Below are 23784 nucleotides of genomic sequence, written 5' to 3'. Positions count from 1 at the left end.
TACATACTGCTGAGTACAAACTGAGAATGTACTTCTGATGTGTATTTACGGCAAACGGAGCCTTTTATGTGGAAAATCCACCTGGTGTACAAAGAAAAATCTTGACAAATAAAAAAAAGACTTGATTTGTTGATTTGTTTTGTTTATTAAAAATGTGTAAAAAGAGCACAATGAATGAAAGAGAGAAACGAGCATAAAACTACAACTGATATGCATGAGAAATAGATTGTCAGCTGATCTGCCAAGTGAAATAATATGCGAGTTAAACTGTAAATACGGACATTTATTTTGACTTGCTGCAGGAAAGGGGGAAAAAGTAAAAGGCATGCAAAAAAAAAAAAATGGATCTAAATCAAGCGCCATAGTCCATCACACTAAAAACTAACAGTGGTTCTACGGCATCAAACTACTGCAGAGAATTCAGTGTTAAAAACGACACAAAGCCCAAAATAAAAGCACATTTAAAAAAAAAACCCTGTCCCTCTCCAGCTGAGTGTCTAATATGAATAATATGAATCTGGAATGTGACATGATCGATAAGAAATGATTTTAGGACCTGAATGAGTACATGAACAGCTGATCAAAGGCAAACCTTAGATCAGAGAAAAGCACAAGTATGTGCGAAAAATCTTCCATTTTTGGGGGGTTTATTGGCTTTGGGCAGTGATTATCTTGACTGAGGAAGAAAAAAGGGTACAGAAGTCCTAGATATCTTTACCTACGGATAGAAGATTTAAGAAAAAAATAAAAAGTATAAACCCTTACCTCCTTTGTCAAATCCCTGCCTCTTGAGTTAACAAGAGTAAAACCAAAAATAACACAGTGAGCACCACGAGTAGCACTAAATTCACACAGTGATTTCACATCAGCAATCGCCAGCACGGTTCCTGTTTTCCCATGTTCACTGAAGTTAAGCAGAACCAAAGTTCACCACGTTCCACAGTGAGCATTTAATCAATACATGGTCTTTGAAACAGGGGAGGCTCATTTCAGGCCCAGTTATTTATACAAACGCTCTGTGATATAGTTGATCGCATTGTAGCACACTTTGAGTAATCTAATTTTTTTGTCTTTTCCAGAGACCTCTGCATGTTCTTCCTATCCTTTGCCTTCTACCTTCCTCTTGTTGACAGCTTACAGTGACGTAATGGGCCGAATGGAGAAAATAAAGTAAGCATTTTTGGATCTGACTTACCAGGTTCCAAACGGTTTTATTCTGGTTTACATTTTCATTAGGGAACCTGAACCGTGCTGGACCTTATACCAATGTGAAAGCTCCTTTCTCATAATTCTACTTTCGAGGAGGTGGAGCACCTGAAGTAGGCGGGGGAGGAGAGGAAAAAGGGAACGGCGATTGCCCCATGAAGCCCATTAGTGACGGCTGAGCCAGAGCAAACTGCTGCGCCATGAGCGGCTTCGGACCCCCTGCAGGTGAAGGGGGGGGAGGCTGGCCAAACTGACCTTGCGGCTGGCTTGACTGATCCTGACCTCCGCTGCCTCCGGACTGGGCACTGCTGCGGGGGTTATAGCCGCCGCTGCTGTAACTCTGGTACTGATCCGAGCCCGAGCTGAAGCCGTTTCTGCGATCCCTGCTCCGGTCTCTGTAGGAGGTCGAGGAGCTGGAGCGGTCTCCATCGCGGTTGGTGCGGTTGAAGCCGCTGCGGTTGTCTTTGCCACCGCCACCGCCTCCACCTGAGCGCAGGCGGCGGTCACACTCATCCTGGTACATTAGGTTAGGGTTGTTGGCGGTGCTGCCACGGTAACGCATTCTTCCACCTGTAGCAAACAAATTTAAAAGCATTACAACTCTGTAGATCACCGTTTTATCACCACATAGTCTACTCTGTCCTGGGAAAAAGTAGCCAGCTGCTCTTACCGCCTCCTCCTCCACCACGGCCTGAGTCCACAAGCTGAAGCAGTTTTGGGTTGATGGCCTGCCGGGCCTCCTCCAAGACCCGTACCAGGTCTCTGGCCTGCCGCATGTTCCCAGGGGTGAAAAAGGTGTAGGCAGTGCCTTTGTTGGTACTGCGGGCCGTGCGCCCGATGCGGTGGACGTAATCCTCGGAGGAACTTGGGTAATCATAGTTGATGACAAACTTGACATCTTCCACGTCTTTTGGGTTAAGAACAATTGGTTTTAAGATGGTAAAGAAAAAAAGAGAAAAGATGCTGAGCTCAAGCAACGCAAACAGTTTCTGTAAAAAAGGCTTTTCAAAGTCCAGTGTATAAGAACGGGTGACATCTATCTATCTATCTATCTATCTATCTATCTATCTATCTATCTATCTCTCTATATATATACACATATAAATACTAGAAGAAGGCAAATATTTTACCTCAGAAATTGAAATAAATAAATAAAAATCTTAACAGTTACTTACCTGCTGTATCGACACTGAAATCCACATATCCCAGGTTTCATTTTTATGTAAGGCTAATGTAACACTTTTAAATCCAATCCAGTACAAAGCGGAACTTAACTTCAGGGTTTCACACACACACCAACATTCAGGTGTAAACAAACATTGTTTTGGATTTTTTTTTTTTTTTTAATCTTCACACCATTGTGTTTACAGGTGAAGACAGAGTCTGTTTCTCATTACAGAAGATGTGGGGCTCTGACAGCAACTGCTGAACAAAACGTCTCTCTTTCCCCTCTGTCATGACAGAGGGAAGCTGTGTCACCTCGGGCTCAGCTTTCACTAACATACGTGCCGCAGCCGTTAATATGTATGGATTCTTTGTTTATTGTTGGGATTTAATGTATTTTGAACGCTGTATATATAGGACAGCTCACTGGGGCAGGTAAAGGTGACTGGGGCTGGTGTTGAGCACACAGGTTTTGACCGTGTAGCCATGCAGAGCTGTTTTATTATACAAGTGATGAGGTACACAGAAGTGTGTGCGTCTTAACATCTTTATCAACCTACAATCAGTGGCTTTGAATAGCAATAATCGCCATCATTTAAGTCAAAAACCGCATGCTCATCACCAACCCCAATGTCTTGACCTGCCCCGGTGAGCTCACATATGTGACCAGCCCGTACCATAAAGGAAATACAGCATAATATGGTATATTATAGTATTATAGTGCCTTTTGGAATGGTAAAGTCCTGGGTTTTTTTGAGAACAATTTTACTTGGGGTGTGGGCTGTGCGTCACGTGACGTTGCACCGGTGGGACGACAGTCAGAGGACATCCGGCAGCTCTTCCTGCTCCGTTTGTGGCTGTTTGTCTCAACAAGACGTCAAGCTTTGTATGAGAATAGACTGCAGGTGTTTGCCTCAACTTCCATGGCATATTTAAACCGCAAGGGAGTGACGTTGCCCAATCAGTGGTACAGGTGGAGATAAACCGACTCCAACCGTACTATTTTACCATACCGCAAGAGAAGGGAATGGTATGGGCTTGTTATTTTGGTACTATTCTTAATAGAAATGCAAACAAATATGTACCCCGTTCCACATGGCTCTACATATCCTCCACAGTATTCACATTAATTCACTCAAACAGTAAGCAAAGAATCCATACATATGTAATGGCTGCAATAATATGGGTACAGGGGGAGTGTATGGTGAGCTCATGGAGGAGGAGAGAAAGGGGTGGTGAGGTACTTACCCCCTTCATGTTGTTTTTACAAAGGTAGTCAGTCCTGGTTCACAGGGTGGGGCTGAGGAGGAGGGAGACGGGACTCATCCCTCACTTTCTGCGCACACCAGCAACGTCGGACGGGAGCAGAACTGTTTAGCCTCATGACACACACACACACACACACGCGCACACACTTGCACATACATACACGCACACACATACAAAACGGCTGGTTCTGTTGCTCTCTCGCCACATTGCAGGACCCTCCTCAGACCCTGGCCAGGACTGGATACAGACGAGCCCATCTAAATCTCCCTCCTGTCTGTCTGATGGGCAGACAAACAGGCGCCTCAGGCTGCTCCCAAGGAAGGCTCGTCGGATTTACAAACAGTACTGGGTCGGGGCAGAGTCTTAAGATACCCAAGAGGGGCCTTTTTTCCCCCCTCAAAAACTAGCCAAGCCTCAACTTTAACATGACTGAGGGGGCAGTGACAGCAGCGCAGACTGATACAGCTGCCGTGTGCTGCCAAACCCTGGGAGGAGAAGAGGGGGAAAAAAACAAGGATATGGTCATAGGAAATTTGGCGAGTCAAAGACACTTCACTTATCCCCCTTCTCCTGCTAACAGCTGACGTGTCAAACTTAGCCAGCCTAGCCTAGCCTTCCTGGTGCTGCTGCTATTCTGCTGCAGAATTTGACACTTAATCTATCCTTTTTTTGCAGAATAATTTCAATGAAACAACAACACAATTTATCATTTTATGAAAGGTATAATATCAGCAAAAAAAATCATCAGATAATTTGCACTGACACTATAATGGAGACATGAGAAAAGGTGTGCAGGAGCATCTGCCCCACACACCCCTCCACTCAGTCAGTGTGCCAAAGAGCCCCGGATGAAGGAAGCTTTTTTTTTTTTTTTTTTTTTTTTTTTTACACTGCAGTAACAAGAAACAGACTATAAACCAAGTGGAGCAGAAGACCTGCAGCCTCCCCACTGGACTTTACCGCTCATCAGACTCAGAATCCATCAAGAAATACACTGTGCTGATCTAAATGCATCACTTACTACTCATTTTATCTATTTTTTTTTTTTTTGGAAAGTGTGATGTCCAGTTTAACAGATTCATTACCTAAAAATGCATGTATTTTTTTAATTATTTGTTATTTGCATTATATTGGCCATCTACTGTATATAACTGTATATGGAGCATTAAAAAGCAACCGTTAGATGCTGTTACAGCTGGTTTACTGATCAGTATTCTTACAGTACCTGTAGATTAAATGATACTAAAAAGGATTAGGGTCTCTGATTTTCCAGCTAATTAAAAGTGAATATTCTCTTGTTTATTTGCTCCATATTAACAAAGAAATCATTAAAATAATTTGGTCTGTGGACAAAACTAAGACATTTGAGATCATCATCGTATTGAGGTTTGAAAAACACTGGCCAACATTTTCTGGCTTACACGATTCATGAAGAAAATGACTGTTTGCTTGTGTTATTCTAGTAAAAAAAATATTAAAGGAAAAGAAGAGGGAAAAAAAGGAGATTATGCAGCTTTTAACCGAACAGAAGAGGTGACATACCCAGACCACGGGAGGCGACATCAGTAGCGATGAGTATGGGTGCTTTACCACTCCGAAATTCTGTGAATTCAACAAATAACAAAAGGAATATTAACAAAAATAAATAGTCTAAGGCAGCGATTCCCAAAGCATAGATCATGGATTTACTGCAAGTGGGCTGTGAGGGGTTAAATACAAGGACTTACAAACCAAATATGAACAAGTAATTTTAAATGTTGCTTTGTAAATTCTTACAGTCACATCAATTGATTATTTTAGACAATTTACAATGTATGGTTCTATACTGTTGAAAACACACAAGCTTGACAAGGACAGAAGCAGCATTAGATGTGTCTGTACCTGTAAGTACCCAGTCTCTCTCTGGCTGGCTCTTGTCTCCATGAATACACATAGCTGGCCATCTGGAACACACATTTTTTTTATTATTAATGAGCACTGAATACCTACTGTCAAGTAAATATTAATTACATGATCAGTAATTCTTACCCATCCCGCCTCATTCTCCTGGTAAGATCATCACAACGCTTCTTGGTCTCCACAAAGATGATGGTTTTGTTTTCCTTCTCGGCCATAATTTCCTCCATCAGCTGAAGAAGTCTGTAGACAGAGAGAGATCTCACTTTCAGCTGAGTCAAAGAATGAGCTCATGTTCTGTAACAATGATATTGCCGATATGATCATAACATATTAGGTCACATATTTGTGTAATCCTTACTTGTTGTCCTTTTCCGTCTCCATGCAGACGTCCACTATCTGCAGGATGTTGTGGTTTGCACTGAGTTCCAGAGCACCGATATTAATCTGCACATAATCCCTCAGGAAGTCCTCAGCAAGCTGCCGAACCTCCTTTGGCCAGGTTGCACTCCACATCAGTGTCTGTCTGTCAGGCTGACCGACAGAAGGAGAGAATGAGGGCTGCATGATAATAGCAACTCACACAATATGTGATAACATTGCTGAATATTGTGGTGGCAATATCACTCCCGATAAATTAAGAGATAGAAACAAAAGTGTTTGTTTTGTATTGATATTACACAATAAGATGAAGATAAATTATAAATATAAAAAAATACACTAGATTAAAACTGAGGAATTTTATTCCCAAGTGCAAAAGGTTTACATAAGAGGCTGTAATGTAGGCAAAACCAGTGGCTCTTATTTTGAAGGCCAGGGTGAAAGGAAATGATGATGAATAAGAGGAGTGAAGCTGACAAATGTGTGACGAATAATTAGGTTTGATGGGCGGATGTTCATAAACATATGTCTTTTTTATTTTTAGTATATGTGCTCATAACCGCTCGGTTACATTAAAGGTAATTGAATGTCCTTTTATAATTAGGTTTGTCTGCAGCACAGCTGTGTTACACGGTTCACAGAAGACGAGCGATATTTCAGCCCGGTTTAAACTCATCGTTTACCCAAGTTAACTTTCACTCCACTCCGTGTGTGTGTCTGTGCTCACACATGAGATACAGGACTGAAATAAAACAAGCATTGCTCCAAACGAATGGCGGAAACACTGAGCCCATTAATATGAATCATGTGAAATTCATGTGAATTTTTAGGAGTGAAGTGCTGCACACTGTTTGCTGCGGAGGCACACGGCCAGGCAGAATGTGGGTGACACATTTATCTCAGTTTTTAATCACGATAACAATAGATTTATGATACATCGTGCAGCCCTGGTCAAGATAATCATATTTGTTGCAACCAAGCTGCTCTCTTACCCTGATTTGTTCAACTATCTTGCGAATTTGTGGCTCAAAGCCCATGTCTAGCATGCGGTCAGCCTCGTCCAGCACCAGATAGGTGCAGCGGTTCAGGTTGGTCTTCCCTGACTCCAGGAAGTCAATGAGACGACCAGGTGTGGCGATACAGATCTCAACACCTAGAGGTGTACAAAAAAAACATGTTGGAAAAAGATTCACATGTTAACAGGTGTCCATGCACAGCAACACACTAACAATCATGGTCTGATTGTTGTCAAATTGTTCAGAAAACAAGACTTCCTGCAATTACTGAAGGTCCAACAGGCAACATCAACAGCTTTGGAAATCCCATCAAAAGATTCTACTCTCTAAAGATTCTACAAACTTGTATTTCAAATACATATTAAGATATAGGTGTTCTTCCCTAAATTATACATGTCTCTGTGCTTTATTTACAAAGTAAAAGAGAATTTTTTTTTAGCCAAAAATACTTTCCATATACTGTATGAAATCAGTGTTTTTGTAATACTCATTTGAACCACATGAGGATGAGATGCACCCCAATCATGCAGGACTTAACACACTGATGTGCTGAACACACACACTGAAGTGCTGCCACTGTTCTATTTAACAGGATCTAAAAAATAATGCACTGAATGTTCATGTACCCCTCTCAAGATCTCGAATTTGTGGTCCTTTGGGTGCTCCACCATAGACACAGGTGCTTTTGATACGTGAAGACTTGCCATACTCATAAGCAACCTGCTGAACCTGCTGGGCCAGCTCTCTGGTTGGGGCCAGCACCAGACACTGAGGAAAGACGAAGAGGGGGAAGGGTTTCAAAGAGTGTCTGTATGATCGTAACACAATTCCATAATTCAGATTAAATCCTTTTTTTTTTTTCTTTTTTTTTTCTCTTGGTAAGAGTAACACATTTGTTGACAGTACTTACAATTGGACCATCTCCCCTCTCTAGATAGGGCTGATGGTTGATGTGAACAGTGGCAGGAAGGAGATACTGCAGAAAGAGAACACAAAGACTATTAGTTTGTAAGAACACAAGGTAAAATCACCATTTCCAATCAGTGTTTTTTTTTTACATTATCTTAAGTCTGTCTCTGCAACTCTTCTGTTTTTCCTGATGTACAATTAGCTTGATAATGTATGTATTTATGTGCAGTGTTTCTTTCGCTATCTTAAAATGTGTTAAGTGAAATGTCAATAAATGTATCTAATGTAATAAACATGTTGTGTTAACCAATGTGTACTTACAGCCAGTGTCTTTCCAGAGCCAGTCTGTGCAATTCCCACCATGTCCCTGCCACTCAGCGCCACAGGGAAGCCCTGACACTGAATCGCTGTGGGTTCCTTAAAATTCTGCTGCATCAGCGAATCCATCACATATTCTGTACAAGAAGTTGCTATGAGTCAGTCAAAAAAGACAGCAACACTGGTTTACTTAACAAACAACAACAAAGACCAACCCAAACAGTAATGTCAGTGGAAACAAATAGGTGTTCAAGAATTCTCAGTGTATGCACTGTGTGTTATGTAATGTTTACTTACGAGGAAACTGCGCATGGTGAAAAGCAGAGACAGGTTTTGGACAGCCAGAGCCTCTGATGGTGATCTCCTTCTTCCTGCGAAACTCTTCCATTTCATACTGGATAAGTCAGAAAAAAATAAGGGGGAAAAAATGAGTACATAGCTGTACATGGCTATAAATATTTATTTTACTGAATACATTCCAATATTAAATATAAAATTTACCTGACTGAGGCGTTGAAGATCAGGGTGTTCCACATAAAAGTTCTTCTCAAATTTAGGCAGCTCGTCCAAGTTCCACCTCTTCTTACGGAGACGCTCTCCTGGATTCCCAAACTTCATTGGTGGGGGTCCACCACGACCACTCATGGACGAAAATCGTGGCCTGAGAAATATTGGTCAAGAATGTTTGAGAATCAGTATCAGTTTTATTGCCAAGTAGATTTATTTAGCATAACGGACACAGTAATAACAAAGTACAGTTTCTCACTGTGGAGTCTGTTTTGGTAATTTCTCAGAAATCCACAGGGGGAACTAGAGGTTTCTAGCTGGAGCTTTAAATATTAAAAAAATACTTGGGATCGACAAAATAATACAACATATAAGCATAAGAGGATGGTCATATTGGGGGGATTATGGGAGGAAAATGCACATTTGTGCAACAGTTCCAGTACAGAGCTTTTGGCTATACATTTTTCAGAAGTGCTATTCTGATGGGCCTGTGTCACAAAGCGCCACCCACAGACTATATTTGACTTAACCTTTATCAGTTTTAGAGTGACAATATACTTTACTGTATGTTCTCTGTTTACTGTGAAAGTGAACCAACTTAAGAGGCGTTGAGTTTCACCGATTTCCTGCTCACTACAATCTAAAAACAACCATGGCACCGAGCCAAACTACCTGTAGGGTCGAGATATTATGCAGCAATAATTATGTCATAAGTACATTTTTTGTCATTGCCTCAATAAACTCAAAAGTTACCTGTCTCGTCCACGGTCTCTGTCTCTGTCTCCATAGGACGATCCCCCTCTCATGTTGGAAAAACAACACTCAACTCTGCGTTAGCTAACGTTTGACGCGGTTTGTTGTTACGTTATCTGCTGCAATAATATCCGAATTAAACGCAACCGTTTTACTACAAAATGCGCGAGACTAAACTAGCTTAGCAAATCAAGCACACCAGTAGAAAATAACGCTTAAATATTGACTTTATTAAGCAATTGCTGTATGCGTCACGGAGCTACGCAGGCCGTTCACCTCGTTCCTTTCACCTCGTTCCTTTCTCCCCGGCCCTCTTTAACGACGTAAGTTTACTTAGTAATTATACGTAGCCCCACTCGTTTTAGACGACACTGCGTAAAAACGTTCACTTGGTGAATTGGAACTAATGTACTCCCACCTGTAAACAATTGGGGGCAGTGTATGACAGCGTGAGTGTCTCTTCTTCAAGGAAACCGTAGTAGAAGAAATTCCAGGAAGTTGTGCTATCGTTAGTGCTGTCTCTGCGTTGTATAAAGATATGAAGTAAAAATATTAAGTATTTTTTTTTATTGCTAAACAGCGTATTATAGAGTGGATCCAGCGTGAGGAAATGAAATGCCTTTGTTAATCCAAAATAGAGAAGTAGACCGCTTTAACGCGACAGCGGATCTGTTCGACAAATATCCACATTTGAAGGTTTGTTTCTACAAAGTGTGGCTAAATTTAGCGTCACCTTATGATAAGCTGGTAGTGAATGCTAAAGAGGAAAAGTGTCAGCGAGGTCGTGACAAAATGGAGAGTTTCAAATAAGTAGATGATAAAGCAAAGTTGTCCTATCATCGTCAAAAGTAGTGTAACAATATGTAAATTATGTGCAGGTGACCTACAGACAAAAACCCTGACAAATGTTTGAATTTTAAATGTAATTAATTGATTGTTTGTGCTAAAAAGGGGCAACAATACACTTGTATTAAGTGTACCTAATATATTGCAAGCTGAGTGGAGATCACAAGGTTCATACTGGTTGGTTATTGCTGAATCTTCCAGTGTACTGGCTTAAAAGGTTAAATGTGTATTGTTTTGTTTTACTTTTGTTTTAATGTCACAGGAAAATGCAAGAACATTTCACTCCAAGCCAATTGTTGCTGTCGACCCAAAGTGCCTCTTATATGTCCAACAACGAGAATTTGCTGCAACAACACCAGCAGACAGTGAGTAATGAAGCAAGTCCTCCTCAGAGACTAATCATCTTTGACAGAGGGAGTCTTACCATTGCAAGGTTAACTGTTCTGGATCCTGGTTATAACACTAAACACCTTTTTCAGATTGTGTTTCAGTGATTGGATCTGATGATGCCACCACCTGCCATTTGGTTGTGCTGCGACACACTGGTAACGTTCCTTTGTATTTGTTTTTTTCCTTCAGTTTGTGTGTGTATGTGTGTGTGTGTGTGTGTGTGTGTGTGTGTGTGTGTGCGTGCAGTGTGATGAATCTCTGCCATGATTGAGGATTTCTTTATTATTATTTCTCAGGAAGTGGAGCCGTTTGCCTCGCTCACTGCGACGGTTCCAGCACTTGGTCTGAAATCCCACTCCTTGTGAAAGCGGTCATGTCACTGAGCGATGTCAGTCAAGAGGGCAGGTATGAAACACGCCAAGTATCACGTCACGCAATTTGTGCGTCATGTTCAAGTTTTTAAAAATCTCTTGTTCTTTCTTTGCTTTGTGTCGCCTAGACTCGAGCTCCATCTTGCCGGGGGGTTTAACGATGAGTCAAACACATCCCATAAACTTAGCCATAACATTCTTGGTATAGTCCTTTTAAGATACTACACATTTCATTTAAAACTGACGCTGGCGGCATTTAAACTTTTCAAAAACTTAAATGTCTCTTTCCCCGTTTACAGCAGCATTTCAGAAACAGAAAGAGGAAATTCATCTGGAGACATGTTGCATCACAGGTAATGCTGATGCTTTTTTATTTGACATTTTTGCTTAAAAATACGCTAACAATCATCCAATTCATGCTTCTTTTCTCTGTTGTAGAATTGAACGACGTTGTTGTTGATGAGACTCATAGACCCATTGTGTATGGAATAGGTAAGTGTGGTCTATGTTAAAAAGGAAGAGACTTGCAATGTACTGATGGCTTGTGACCACAATTAATATGTTGAGTCGATGTCTGTTTGTGTGTAGGTGTCAATGTTAAAACAGGGGAAGTGTTCCCTTCATCATTCCCTCATAAAGGACCTGCAGAGGAGCTGCGATCAGCACGGACTTTCACTGGCGGACAGGTCTTCCCAAATACAATATTTGTTTTGTATAAACCATATGGATGTGTGTAAACAAATTCCACTCACCTGTAACAAATCATCATTTTAAGTTGAGCTGCGGCTAATGGTTTTTTGCCTTATTCATAAATTGAATACATTTTTCCATTTAAATGAATAAATCATTTAGATAATTTGACTGTATCTAAAAGAAAATGTTCATTTGATCGTCTGCGAGTACAAATTCAATCGATGACGGCAAAAGATACAAAACAAAGAAAAGCAGCCAATTCTCACATTCATTTTGAATCCACTTTGTGACACAGTCTCGTTTATATCCAACACTAAAGATCATTAATAAAAGCTTCTTTTCTCTCGTAGATGGCCGACATCTACGACTCAAGTCGGGGACTTGTAAAAGTTGGGCCCTGCAAGTGGTCTCCAAATCTGGATATTGCCTTCTGGTTGTCACAAAATGATGACACGATTTTAAGGGTAAATCTTGGTAGCAACTGCCTTTTTTTTTTAAAGGGTGTTTAACTTCACCTCATATACATTTTAGTTTGTATATTTTGTTGACGGGGGTTTGTTCTGACACAGACCCTAAAATGACTGTTCTAGAACAGTGAATGACCCTGGTCTGTCTCTCTGCTGTCCAGTACCTGTCCACCTCTCCCATGGCTGAACCGCCTCACTTCGTCCAGCACATGAAGTCCACCATCCGGTTCCTTTTAGAGCACCCCAACCCTGACTGCCTGTTTCCTGGGGATCAACCGCAACTCTACCACAGGACTGAGACGGGGGACTGGGACAGGATGATCCACTCGTAGAGGCCTGATCCTATTTTTTTTTTTCTTTTTTTTAACCTTTTTGCCTCTCAGTGCTTTAGATACACTGGGTCCCTTCCACCTTTTTATTACGACCACGTCTTTTTATTATTATCATTATTAATGTAATTATTATTATCATTATTATTCATTGTGTCTTAAGAGTGCAAGGTGGTTCAAAGTCTACACCTTATACTTCTTGCAGTGTTGCTGTATATTAAGATCAATATCAAAGCACTGATCCTTATCCAAGTCTGAAATTAAGAAAGGAAAATGAATGTTTCTACTTGGGAAAAATATGCATGAGTTGTACTTAATAGGCTGAAGCGGTTACAGATAAACATCTCCATGGCTCTTAGAAATAGAGTGAGGAACTTTCATTTTGGCACCTTGGTTAAAACAGATTAACTGCATCGTCGATTCGGCGATTTTTTCTTCCAATTGCACCTTTGTAATAAGTAGAATTTGATTCACCATCACATACAATAGATGTTGTATATAATGCTGTGTACTTGGCTATGAATGTGTATGTTTCAGAAAATTGCATGTGTTCATAATTTACAACAGCCTTTTTTTTCTGTTCCAAACAGTTGATGCCTTTTAATGAATTGTGCATATTGTAAAGGTTGCATGGTGCTAAAAGCATTCAGTGCAACTCTGTATCTGTCATTAAATAGAATGCAGTAAATCGAGTTTCACTTGTTGAGTGAATGGAGTCTGTGGAGAAAGAGCATGATGACATGCTGGTACAAAGATGTTGGTAACGCTGACTACTCTCACTCAGCTGGTTACATTAATGTTTACTCAATGTTTGGACACATAAACTTTGACTTTGCTGTGATAAATGTCCTCAATTCAATTAAACTTTATTTGTATAGCGCCAAATCACGAAATGCAAAATCTCAGCTCTCTGTACAAAGTAAGGCAAAAAACAAACTTTATAATAATAATAATAATATTATTATTATTAGGGAGAAGAGAAAACATAACAGTTCATACTATGAGCAAACACTAGAGGCAACAGTAGAGAGAAAAAAAATCCCTTTAACAGGAAGAAATCTCTGACAGAACCAGACTCAAAGATGTGTGGCCATCTGCCTCGACCGGTTGGGGTGAAAGGAAGAAAGGGGGGGGAGACAAAGGACAAGAGGGAGGTGAGGAAGAGACAGAAGAGATAACAGGGGCAGAAATATCATTCAATCAAAAACACACATTACTGAAATGTAACCACAAGGAGTCCATTTTGTGCTGTGGAAGTGTTGTTAATGTTTGTTTTGTGTAAAGTTTTGAATAAAGCTTTGAGTCACGTTTTATGCAGTTTTGTGTAATGTTTTGTGTTGCTGTGGCAGCAACTTTGAGGTTTGAACAGTGTCTTTTTGTGTCTTTGTTTTGTGAAACGTTTTGTGTTGCTGTGGCAGCAACTCTAAAATGACAAACAATTTTCTCACAATTTGAACTTTGAACTATTTTACATATGTACAAAAAATTGAGTTAGTCCTGGACTTTTAGTTTTCAAGTTTCTGCCTGTTTTTGAGTACATGTCCAATCTGTTTGTTTTTTGTGGTCCTCCCTATAGCAGTGTTTCCTCAATCCTGGTCCTGGCAACCCACTGCCCTGCATGTTTTAGATGTCTCCCTGCTCCAACACATCTGAGTCAAATAAATGGGTCATTACCAGAGAAAGCTCAGTGCTATCATACATCCACAGGTCACCGGTGGTGGTTGTCAGCGTTGCTCCGCCTTTCGTTTTGTACGTACGTAAACACAATGGGCGTAGTGATTTTACGCTGGACGGAGCCGGTAGCTGTCAGACAGACAGAGATCACAGTTGTCGCTGATGCCTGGTTCTACTCGACATGTAAACATCAAACGTGAGACTGTCTTAGCTTAGACTTTTCCTTATTATCATCATCAGGTAAAATCATCGCGGTTTATTGGGCTGAAAATCCGACAGAGCTGTATCAACGCTAACGACCGCCTATTTATTCATTTAGCCGCTACAGCACAAGCTTTAGTCATAAACTGGTTATTTTTGCGTTTTTATTCATCTTTAAAAACATGCAAAATGCGTTTCGTCGGTTTCCGTGGTTCACCAACGTCTCAATGTACGGCTGCCTGTTCGCCGGCGGGGACTTTGTCCACCAGTGGTTCTCGCGCACGGACAAAATGGACTGGACGCACACCAGGAACGTCGCCGTGGTCGCTTTCAGTTTCCATGGCAACTTCAATTTCTTCTGGATGCGCCTGCTGGAGCGGAAGTTTCCGGGCAACTCCGCCGCGATGGTGATGAGGAAGCTGCTGCTGGACCAGACCACAGCAGCGCCGCTGGCGACCAGTGTTTTCTACACAGGTGAGTGTGAACACCGCGTGGACGCAGCGGACAGGAAACGGTTAACTCAACTCCCACACATATCACATATCTGTCAATTTGTAACGTGACCCGCGTGCCCTCTTGTGCCCCGGTCACGTGGTGTAACTATCAGCTGTTGTTCACTGTGTCATCCAACAAACCTTGACGAGCAGAGGTCACATGAAAGACACAGTTTAGTTTTAAGCAAACTGAGCAGGGAATAAACTATTCATTTTATAGCGATATTTAGATATCTAAATAGTGTTGAGTTATTTGGTTTTATTAATTTGGTGCATGTTTGGGGCCACACAGTTGGTGTAGTGGTTAGCACTCTTGCCTTTGCAGTAAGAAGACTCGGGTTTGTGACCCGGTCAGAATAAGGGTCTTTCTCGAGTTTGCATGTTCTCCCTGTGTGTGTGTGTGTGTGTGTGTGTGTGTGTCGGTTTTCTCTAGGTTTCCTTCCAAAGTCCAAAAACATGCAGATGTGGGGATTAGGCAATTGGACACTCACAGTAAGTGAGATTGAATGGTCTGTGTATGTGGCCCTGCGATGGACTGGTGATCTGTCACCCCCCCCCCCCCACACACACACACACACACACTCTCATGTGGAGGATAAAGTGTTAGAAAATGGATGGGTGGATGGATTTATTGCATATTTGCTCATCAAGTCCAAAGGCATTAAACTGGAGAATGTTTCCAGCACATTGTTGAAAGTGCCATGAAACATAAAGGCAGGTTTGAAGGGAAAGGAGGTTCAATGACATACCAAGGTGTACCTAATAAAGTGGCCAGTGAGGGTATATATGAAGATGTGTGCAGTACTCATAACACTGTCTAATAAAATGATAAAATGTATTTCAATCAGCAGCATAAACAAACAAAATATGGCACATGAAGATGAATAATAGTTACTACGCTCTCATGAATCTGGTATTAGGTTTAGCCTTAAGTAGTTTACATCAGTCACCCAAAATGAAATCTTACACTTTGAAAATACTGTATGTACACAATTGGCTACACTTCTAAATACAAATCTGTGTGGCCCTCCTTCATATAGTGGTAAGGAGTCATTACACATTTTAACTTGAAGGAACACTAAAGAAGAATTAATTGACGCAACAATTGCCACTCCTCATTCCATTAACGCACACTGTGTGTATATATATATATATATATATATATATATATATATATATATAATTACTTCCACTTAATGCCAGTATTGTACTTTAACAGTTGATTGATGGATAATTCCTACATGTCACCCAGGTGTCAGTCTCCTGGAGGGAAAAGAGGACATCTTTGAAGACTGGAGAGCAAAATTCCTCAATACATACAAGGTGAGCAGCAGCAGAGACAGGTGGTCACTGTCGCAGCAACCTCTTATCACTAAAATGTACCCCAGACTGAGCTAAGAGTTTACATGTTCCATATTCAATCCTTATTTGCTGGGATTTCTAAATTTGTAGATATAATATATTAGAACAGTAACATTTCTTGAATTAAACAAAAAATAATAATTTTACACTCCAGAGTGTAGCTTCTGCTCTCTCTGACACATTCATATATTTGTGTTAGAATCTAGCGTTCTTTTGACAAGACTGTATCCAAGACACTTGGAGCTGCACGGTGCAGTGAACAGCAGCAGCTGTGTTGTGTTTACCACATGCAGACAAGTGTTCAGGGAGCGCTTGATTTGCTCTGCTTTCTGTATTTTCCATAACTATCATTTTCCTTTTGTGGATGCTTCTTGGTGTTTTCAGCCATCAAATAATATTTCGGTAATTTTTTAAAAGATCTATTTGAACTTGTATGATCTATGTTCTACATAATTTCATTTCCTCTGTATAGTTGTTCACTATATTTACTTCTTTTATTGTGAAGTTTTAGATTTAGAACAACCCTTGGACACCACCTGGTAGTTGTTGGTTTCTAACTCAGCCAGATCCTTAAAGTGCTTGTTCTTATAAATTGATGAATAGTGGATTTGTTGATTTTCTGTCCGACGGTTTATGTACAGTTTGGTTTTTGAAGTTTAAAACTGGTGTGTTTCCGTTTGTCTCTCTCTCTCTGCTCAGACGGGGCTGATGTTCTGGCCACTCATGCAGGTAAACATTAACATCCCAAGTCAATAAATGATCATTCTTAACATTTTGTGAACTATCTGCTGTGAACAAAATCTCCTGAGCTCAACTGTCAGCTCTGAGCAAGTTATTGCACCTAATATCCTCATACAATTTTAAATGTTACTGCAAATACTAAATAACAGTAAAAAGCCATGAATGAACACTAATCGCCATCTGTGTCCCTCAGCTTCTAAACTTTGCCCTGGTGCCTCTGTATGTGCGGACTACTTTCACCGGCTGCTGTGCTTTCGTCTGGGCCATCTTCCTGTGCTTCTCGCAACAGAGCGGCGACGGCACGGCCGCGGCCGCTCTGGCCTGGATCCTCTCCCCGAAAGAGAAAGAATGTGAACGCTCAGAGGAGAAAGCAGACGCTGAGGTCACGGTCGAGGCTCTCAAAGGTGGAACAGAAGATCCTAAATCTACACAGAACTGAAAACTACTGATTTTAATGGAGGTGAGACTAAAAAAAGGGAACACACAGTTGTCCTGCCTGTGGTTGAAGTTGCACCAGCAGTGGCAGGGGTCAAGCTTTAAGTCCTACTGGGATTGAACTAAAAATGTGAGTCGAAGTTGTCAGGTTGTTTGGTAATGTATTTATGTAAAGGGGCTATAATTATGTGACATATGCAAGTAGAGTTTAATACGGGTACTGCAATCCAAAATAAAGATACTGGAGTGCATTGTCCCACCTTGCCGTCCTCCCTGTGTTACAGCAGCAAAGGCACTTTAAAGTAAAAGTTGTAGACATTATTTTCATAATCAATTAATCTGTTGATTATTTTCTCGATTAATCAATTAGAGTAATTGTATTTGACTTAACCTTTATCAGTTTTAGAGTGACAATATACTTTACTGTGTGGTTTCTCTTTAATGTGAAATTGAACCAACTTAAGAGGCGTTGAGTTTCACCGATTTCCTGCTCACTACAATCTAAAAACAACCATGGCACCGAGCCAAACTACCTGTAGGGTCGAGATATTATGCAGCAATAATTATGTCATAAGTACATTTTTTGTCATTGCCTTAATAAACTCAAAAGTTACCTGTCTCGTCCACAGTCTCTGTCTCCATAGGTTGATCCTCCTCTCATGTTGGAAAAACAACACTCAACTCTGCGTTAGCTAACGTTTGACGCGGTTTGTTCTTAAGTTATCTGCTGCAATAATATCCGAATTAAACGCAACCGTTTTACTACAAAATGCGCCTGACTAAACTAGCTTAGCAAATCAAGCACACCAGTAGAAAATAACGCTTAAATATTGACTTTATTAAGCAATTGCTGTATGCGTCACGGAGCTACGCAGGCCGTTCACCTCGTTCCTTTCTCCCCGGCCCTCTTTAACGACGTAAGTTTACTTAGTAATTATACGTAGCCCCACTCGTTTTAGACGACACTGCGTAAAAACGTTCACTTGGTGAATTGGACCTAATGTACTCCCACCTGTGAACAATTGGGGGCAGTGTATCACAGCGTGAGTGTCTCTTCTTCAAGGAAACCGTAGTAGAAGATAGTGATGGGAAGTTTTTTGAGTCATTTCGTTCATTTCGTTCATTTTTACAGCGGTTGGCGCTGTATCCCCCTTGTGGGCGTTGTAAAAAAAAAAGACCGCGGTTCTCAAACACTTAACATGGTTTGCTTCAGCTGACAAAGTATAATAAACAAAATGCCATAAGCAATTCAAACCATATGAAACCCTAGGAAAGCAAATACACACCTCAATAAAGTGACTTGTGTCCTGTATCCTCTCTGCCATTGTTGTTTAACAGCACGACAGTGACTAGGTAGCTGTCACGTGACCTAAGGACGGCCGCTCGCTCAGTTGAGTGAATCCTGAACTAATCATTTCTGTTTCCTTTCCTGCTGAGCTTATGCAGCTGCCTGCCATCGTGTGGCGAATGAAGGTACTGCATGAAAATGAACGAATCACTTACTGAGATGACTCATTACTCCCGAGTCATATAAAAGATTAGTTCATTTTGAACGAAACGTTCACGAACGACACATCACTAGTAGAAGAAATTCCAGGAAGTTGTGCTATCGTTAGTACTGTCTCTGCGTTGTATAAAGATATGAAGTAAAAATATTAAGTTGTTTTTTTATTGCTAAACAGCGTATTATAGAGTGGATCCAGCGTGAGGAAATGAAATGCCTTTGTTAATCCAAAATAGAGGAGTAGACCGCTTTAACGCGACAGCGGATCTTTTCGACAAATATCCACATTTCAAGGTTTGTTTCTACAAGGTGTGGCTAAATTTAGCGTCACCTTATGATAAGCTGGTAGTGAATGCTAAAGAGGAAAAGGGTCAGCGGGGTCGTGACAAAATGGAGAGTTTCAAATAAGTAGATGATAACGCAAAGTTTACTTTTTTTTTTTTTTATTTTATTTTTTTTTTTACATGTCATTTAGCAGATGCTTTTATCCAAAGCGACTTATAATAAGTGCATTTAAACATGTGGGTACAAATAAGAGCTAGAAGTAAGAAAGAGCTTCAAGTAAACCAAACTATGAAGTGCGATGTATTTTTTTTTTTTTTTTTTTGTCGTCATCGTGTTAGTCGAGGTAGAGTCGGAAGAAATGTGTTTTTAGTCGGCGGCGGAAGATGTGGAGGCTTTCCGCTGTCCGGATGTCGATGGGGAGCTCGTTCCACCATTTGGGAGCGAGGACAGTGAACAGTCTCGAGTTCTGTGAATGCCTCTGCGATCCTCTCAGTGAGGGGGCAGCGAGCCGGTTTGCCGATGCAGAGCGAAGTGGGCGGGCTGGGGTGTAGGTTTTGATCATGTCCTGGATGTAGGCTGGACCGGATCCGTTTGTAGCATGGAACGCAAGCTCTAAAGTTTTCCTATCATCATCAAAAGTAGTGTAACAATATGTAAATTATGTGCAGGTGACCTACAGACAAAAACCCTGACAAATGTTTGAATTTTAAATGTAATGATTTGATTGTTTGTGCTAAAAAGGGGCAACAATACACTTGTATTAAGTGTACCTAATATATTGCAAGCTGAGTGGAGATCACAAGGTTTATACTGGTTGGTTATTGGTGAATCTTCCAGTGTACTGGCTTAAAAGGTTAAATGTGTTTTGTTTTGTTTTACTCAAATGTCACAGGAAAATGCAAGAACATTTCACTCCAAGCCAATTGTTGCTGTCGACCCAAAGGGCCTCTTATATGTCCAACAACGAGAATTTGCTGCAACAACACCAGCAGACAGTGAGTAATGAAGCAAGTCCTCCTCAGAGACTAATCATCTTTGACAGAGGGAGTCTTACCATTGCAAGGTTAACTGTTCTGGATCCTGGTTATAACACTAAACACCTTTTTCAGATTGTGTTTCAGTGATTGGATCTGAGGATGCCACCACCTGCCATTTGGTTGTGCTGCGACACACTGGTAATGTTCCTTTGTATTTGTTTTTTTCCTTCAGTTTGTGTGTGTGTGTGTGTGTGTGTGTGTGTGTGTGCAGTTTGATGATCGCTGCCATGATTGAGGAGTTTTTTATTATTATTTCTCAGGAAGTGGAGCCGTTTGCCTCGCTCACTGCGACGGTTCCAGCACTTGGTCTGAAATCCCACTCCTTGTGAAAGCGGTCATGTCACTGAGCGATGTCAGTCAAGAGGGCAGGTATGAAACACGCCAAGTATCACGTCACGCAATTTGTGCGTCATGTTCAAGTTTTTCAAAATCTCTTGTTCTTTCTTTGCTTTGTGTCGCCTAGACTCGAGCTCCATCTTGTCGGGGGGTTTAACGATGAGTCAAACGCATCCCATAAACTTAGCCATAACATTCTTGGTATAGTCCTTTTAAGATACTATACATTTCATTTAAAACTGACGCTGGCGGCATTTAAACTTTTCAAAAACTTAAATGTCTCTTTCCCCGTTTACAGCAGCATTTCAGAAACAGAAAGAGGAAATTCATCTGGAGACATGTTGCATCACAGGTAATGCCGATGCTTTTTTATTTGACATTTTTGCTTAAAAATACACTAACAATCATCCAATTCATGCTTGTTTTCTCTGTTGCAGAATTGAACGACGTTGTTGTTGATGAGACTCATAGACCCATTGTGTATGGAATAGGTAAGTGTGGTCTATGTTAAAAAGGAAGAGACTTGCAATGTACTGATGGCTTGTGACCACAATTAATATGTTGAGTCGATGTCTGTTTGTGTGTAGGTGTCAATGTTAAAACAGGGGAAGTGTTCCCTTCATCATTCCCTCATAAAGGACCTGCAGAGGAGCTGCGATCAGCACGGACTTTCACTGGCGGACAGGTCTTCCCAAATACAATATTTGTTTTGTATAAACCATATGGATGTGTGTAAACAAATTCCACTCACCTGTAACAAATCATCATTTTAAGTTGAGCTGCGGCTAATGGTTTTTTGCCTTATTCATAAATTGAATACATTTTTCCATTTAAATGAATAAATAATTTAGATAATTTGACTGTATCTAAAAGAAAATGTTCATTTGATCGTCTGCGAGTACAAATTCAGTCAATGACATTCAAACGGCAAAAGATACAAAACAAAGAAAAGCAGCCAATTCTCACATTCATTTTGAATCCACTTTGTGACACAGTCTCGTTTATATCCAACACTAAAGATCATTAATAAAAGCTTCTTTTCTCTTGTAGATGGCCGACATCTACGACTCAAGTCGGGGACTTGTAAAAGTTGGGCCCTGCAAGTGGTCTCCAAATCTGGATATTGCCTTCTTGTTGTCACAAAATGATGACACGATTTTAAGGGTAAATCTTGGTAGCAACTGCCTTTTTTTAAAGGGTGTTTAACTTCACCTCATGTACATTTTAGTTTGTATATTTTGTTGAAGGGGGTTTGTTCTGAGTGAATGACCCTGGTCTGTCTCTCTGCTGTCCAGTACCTGTCCACCTCTCCCATGGCTGAACCGCCTCACTTCGTCCAGCACATGAAGTCCACCATCCGGTTCCTTTTAGAGCACCCCAACCCTGACTGCCTGTTTCCTGGGGATCAACCGCAACTCTACCACAGGACTGAGACGGGGGACTGGGACAGGATGATCCACTCGTAGAGGCCTGATCCTATTCTTTTTTTTTTCTTTTTTAACCTTAACACGGAACCAGACTGCTTTTTGCCTCTCAGTGCTTTAGATACACTGCGTCCCTTCCACCTTTTTATTACGACCACGTCTTTTTATTATTATTATCATTATTATTCATTGTGTCTTAAGAGCGCAAGGTGGTTCAAAGTCTGCACCTTATACTTCTTGCAGTGTTGCTGTATGTTAAGATCTATATCAAAGCACTGATCCTTATCCAAGTCTGAAATTAAGAAAGGAAAATGAATGTTTCTACTTGGGAAAAATATGCATGAGTTGTACTTAATAGGCTGAAGCGGTTACAGATAAACATCTCCGTGGCTCTTAGAAATAGTGGGGAACTTTTTTTGCACCTTGGTTAAAACAGATTAACTGCATCATCAGGAGTTGGGGAAAAAAAAAAAAGTTTATTTTTTCTTCCAATTGCACTTTGTAATAAGTGGAATTTGATTCACAAACATACAATAGATGTTGTATATAATGCTGTGTACTTGGCTATGAATGTGTATGTTTCAGAAAATTGCATGTGTTCAAAAAACAGCCTTTTTTTTCTGTTCCAAACAGTTGATGGCTTTTAATGAATTGTGCATATTGTAAAGGTTGCATGGTGCTTAAAGCATTCAGTGCAACTCTGTATCTGTCATTAAATAGAATGCAGTAAATCGAGTTTCACTTGTTGAGTGAATGGAGTCTGTGGGGAAAGAGCATGATGACATGCTGGTACAAAGATGTTGGTAACACTGACTACTCTCACTCAGCTGGTTACATTAATGTTTACTCAATGTTTGGACACATAAACTTTGACTTTGCTGTGATAAATGTCCTCAATTCAATTAAACTTTATTTGTATAGCGCCAAATCACAAAATGCAAAATCTCAGCTCTCTGTACAAAGTAAGGCAAAATACAAACTTTATTATAATAATAATAATAATATTATTATTATTATTAGGGAGAAGAGAAAACATAACAGTTCACACTATGAGCAAACACTAGAGAGAAAAAAATCCCTTTTAACAGAAAGAAATCTCTGACAGAACCAGACTCAAAGATGTGCAGCCATCTGCCTCGACCGGTTGGGGTGAAAGGAAGAAAGGGGGGGAGACAAAGGATAAGAGGGAGGTGAGGTAGAGACAGAAGAGAGAACAGGGGCAGAAATATCATTCAATCAAAAACACACATTACTGAAATGTAAAACACTTATTGATAGAGGACCACAAGGAGTCCATTTTGTGCTGTGGAAGTGTCGTTAATGTTTGTTTTGTGTAAAGTTTTGAATAAAGCTTTGAGTCACGTTTTATGCAGTTTTGTGTAATGTTTTGTGTTGCTGTGGCAGCAACTTTGAGGTTTGAACAGTGTCTTTTGTGTAATGTTTTGTGTTGCTGTGGCAGCAACTTTGAGGTTTGAACAGTGTCTTTTTGTGTCTTTGTTTTGTGTAACGTTTTGTGTTGCTGTGGCAGCAACTCTAAAATGACAAACAATGTTCTCACTCACAATTTGAACTTTGAACTATTTTACATATTTACAAAAAATTGAGTTAGTCCTGGACTTTTAGTTTTCAAGTTTCTGCCTGTTTTTGAGTACATGTCCAATCTGTTTGTTTTTGGGGTTTTTTGTGGTCCTCGCTATAGCAGTGTTTCCTCAATCCTGGTCCTGGCAACCCACTGCCCTGCATATTTTAGATGTCTCCCTGCTCCAACACATCTGA

At 40.5% G+C, this 23784-nt stretch overlaps 4 protein-coding genes across 6 annotated transcripts; 3 read left to right on the top strand and 1 right to left on the bottom strand.

Annotated features, from left to right (window-relative positions):
• Nucleotides 1–125: 125 nt before the first annotated feature.
• On the bottom strand, nucleotides 126–18154 carry LOC131466615 (probable ATP-dependent RNA helicase DDX17). 2 transcript variants are annotated; one of them, XM_058639992.1, is made up of 13 exons: nucleotides 18037–18154; nucleotides 8661–8820; nucleotides 8457–8553; nucleotides 8163–8296; nucleotides 7843–7908; nucleotides 7559–7700; nucleotides 6909–7069; nucleotides 5897–6069; nucleotides 5668–5778; nucleotides 5521–5582; nucleotides 5182–5241; nucleotides 1877–2113; nucleotides 126–1776 (listed from the first exon to the last, which is right to left on the bottom strand). In XM_058639992.1, the coding sequence occupies exons 1-13, from the start codon at nucleotides 18081–18083 to the stop codon at nucleotides 1292–1294; spliced, it is 1935 nt and encodes a 644-aa protein (XP_058495975.1). In that variant the 5' UTR covers nucleotides 18084–18154; the 3' UTR covers nucleotides 126–1291. The 2 variants fall into 2 exon arrangements, with proteins under 2 accessions (XP_058495975.1, XP_058495973.1); XM_058639990.1 differs by lacking the exon at nucleotides 18037–18154 and adding an exon at nucleotides 9420–9707.
• On the top strand, nucleotides 9886–13828 carry LOC131466617 (protein N-terminal asparagine amidohydrolase-like). Its single transcript, XM_058639995.1, has 10 exons — nucleotides 9886–10115; nucleotides 10528–10630; nucleotides 10745–10810; nucleotides 10952–11060; nucleotides 11155–11228; nucleotides 11326–11379; nucleotides 11465–11518; nucleotides 11615–11712; nucleotides 12070–12183; nucleotides 12348–13828. The coding sequence occupies exons 1-10, from the start codon at nucleotides 10035–10037 to the stop codon at nucleotides 12516–12518; spliced, it is 924 nt and encodes a 307-aa protein (XP_058495978.1). The 5' UTR covers nucleotides 9886–10034; the 3' UTR covers nucleotides 12519–13828.
• LOC131466619 (mpv17-like protein) lies at nucleotides 14381–17426 on the top strand. The gene is made up of 4 exons (XM_058639998.1): nucleotides 14381–14864; nucleotides 16137–16207; nucleotides 16946–16975; nucleotides 17181–17426. Exons 1-4 carry the CDS (start codon nucleotides 14573–14575, stop codon nucleotides 17424–17426), a joined length of 639 nt encoding a protein of 212 aa, XP_058495981.1. The 5' UTR covers nucleotides 14381–14572.
• LOC131466616 (protein N-terminal asparagine amidohydrolase-like) lies at nucleotides 17336–22915 on the top strand. Of its 2 annotated transcripts, none has more exons than XM_058639994.1 (10): nucleotides 17336–17447; nucleotides 20104–20206; nucleotides 20321–20386; nucleotides 20509–20617; nucleotides 20712–20785; nucleotides 20883–20936; nucleotides 21022–21075; nucleotides 21172–21269; nucleotides 21635–21748; nucleotides 21880–22915. In XM_058639994.1, exons 1-10 carry the CDS (start codon nucleotides 17442–17444, stop codon nucleotides 22048–22050), a joined length of 849 nt encoding a protein of 282 aa, XP_058495977.1. In that variant the 5' UTR covers nucleotides 17336–17441; the 3' UTR covers nucleotides 22051–22915. The 2 variants fall into 2 exon arrangements, with proteins under 2 accessions (XP_058495977.1, XP_058495976.1); XM_058639993.1 differs by lacking the exon at nucleotides 17336–17447 and adding an exon at nucleotides 18993–19220.
• Nucleotides 22916–23784: the final 869 nt, after the last annotated feature.

This window comes from Solea solea, chromosome 10 (assembly GCF_958295425.1).
Source record: "Solea solea chromosome 10, fSolSol10.1, whole genome shotgun sequence".
NCBI lineage: Eukaryota > Metazoa > Chordata > Actinopteri > Pleuronectiformes > Soleidae > Solea > Solea solea.
Note: the sequence above shows the minus strand (reverse complement) of the source record. Positions and strands in the feature narration are given on the sequence as shown.

Bases quoted from the DNA above. Each gene is read 5' to 3' on its own strand.
- LOC131466615 (XM_058639990.1), bottom strand. From the start codon at position 9,472: ATGAGAGGGGGATCGTCCTATGGAGACAGAGACAGAGACCGTGGACGA. The intron at 7,701-7,842 runs GTAAGTACTGTC...GTCTTTCCTCAG, and splicing joins AGAGGGGAGATGGTCCAATT to TGTCTGGTGCTGGCCCCAAC. The intron at 6,070-6,908 runs GTAAGAGAGCAG...TCTGTCGGTCAG, and splicing joins AGATAGTTGAACAAATCAGG to CCTGACAGACAGACACTGAT.
- LOC131466617 (XM_058639995.1), top strand. From the start codon at position 10,035: ATGCCTTTGTTAATCCAAAATAGAGAAGTAGACCGCTTTAACGCGACA. The intron at 11,061-11,154 runs GTATGAAACACG...TGTGTCGCCTAG, and splicing joins GATGTCAGTCAAGAGGGCAG to ACTCGAGCTCCATCTTGCCG. The intron at 12,184-12,347 runs GTAAATCTTGGT...TCTGCTGTCCAG, and splicing joins ATGATGACACGATTTTAAGG to TACCTGTCCACCTCTCCCAT.
- LOC131466619 (XM_058639998.1), top strand. From the start codon at position 14,573: ATGCAAAATGCGTTTCGTCGGTTTCCGTGGTTCACCAACGTCTCAATG. The intron at 16,208-16,945 runs GTGAGCAGCAGC...CTCTCTGCTCAG, and splicing joins AATTCCTCAATACATACAAG to ACGGGGCTGATGTTCTGGCC. The intron at 16,976-17,180 runs GTAAACATTAAC...TGTGTCCCTCAG, and splicing joins TGTTCTGGCCACTCATGCAG to CTTCTAAACTTTGCCCTGGT.
- LOC131466616 (XM_058639993.1), top strand. From the start codon at position 19,140: ATGCCTTTGTTAATCCAAAATAGAGGAGTAGACCGCTTTAACGCGACA. The intron at 20,937-21,021 runs GTAATGCCGATG...TCTCTGTTGCAG, and splicing joins GGAGACATGTTGCATCACAG to AATTGAACGACGTTGTTGTT. The intron at 21,076-21,171 runs GTAAGTGTGGTC...GTTTGTGTGTAG, and splicing joins ACCCATTGTGTATGGAATAG to GTGTCAATGTTAAAACAGGG.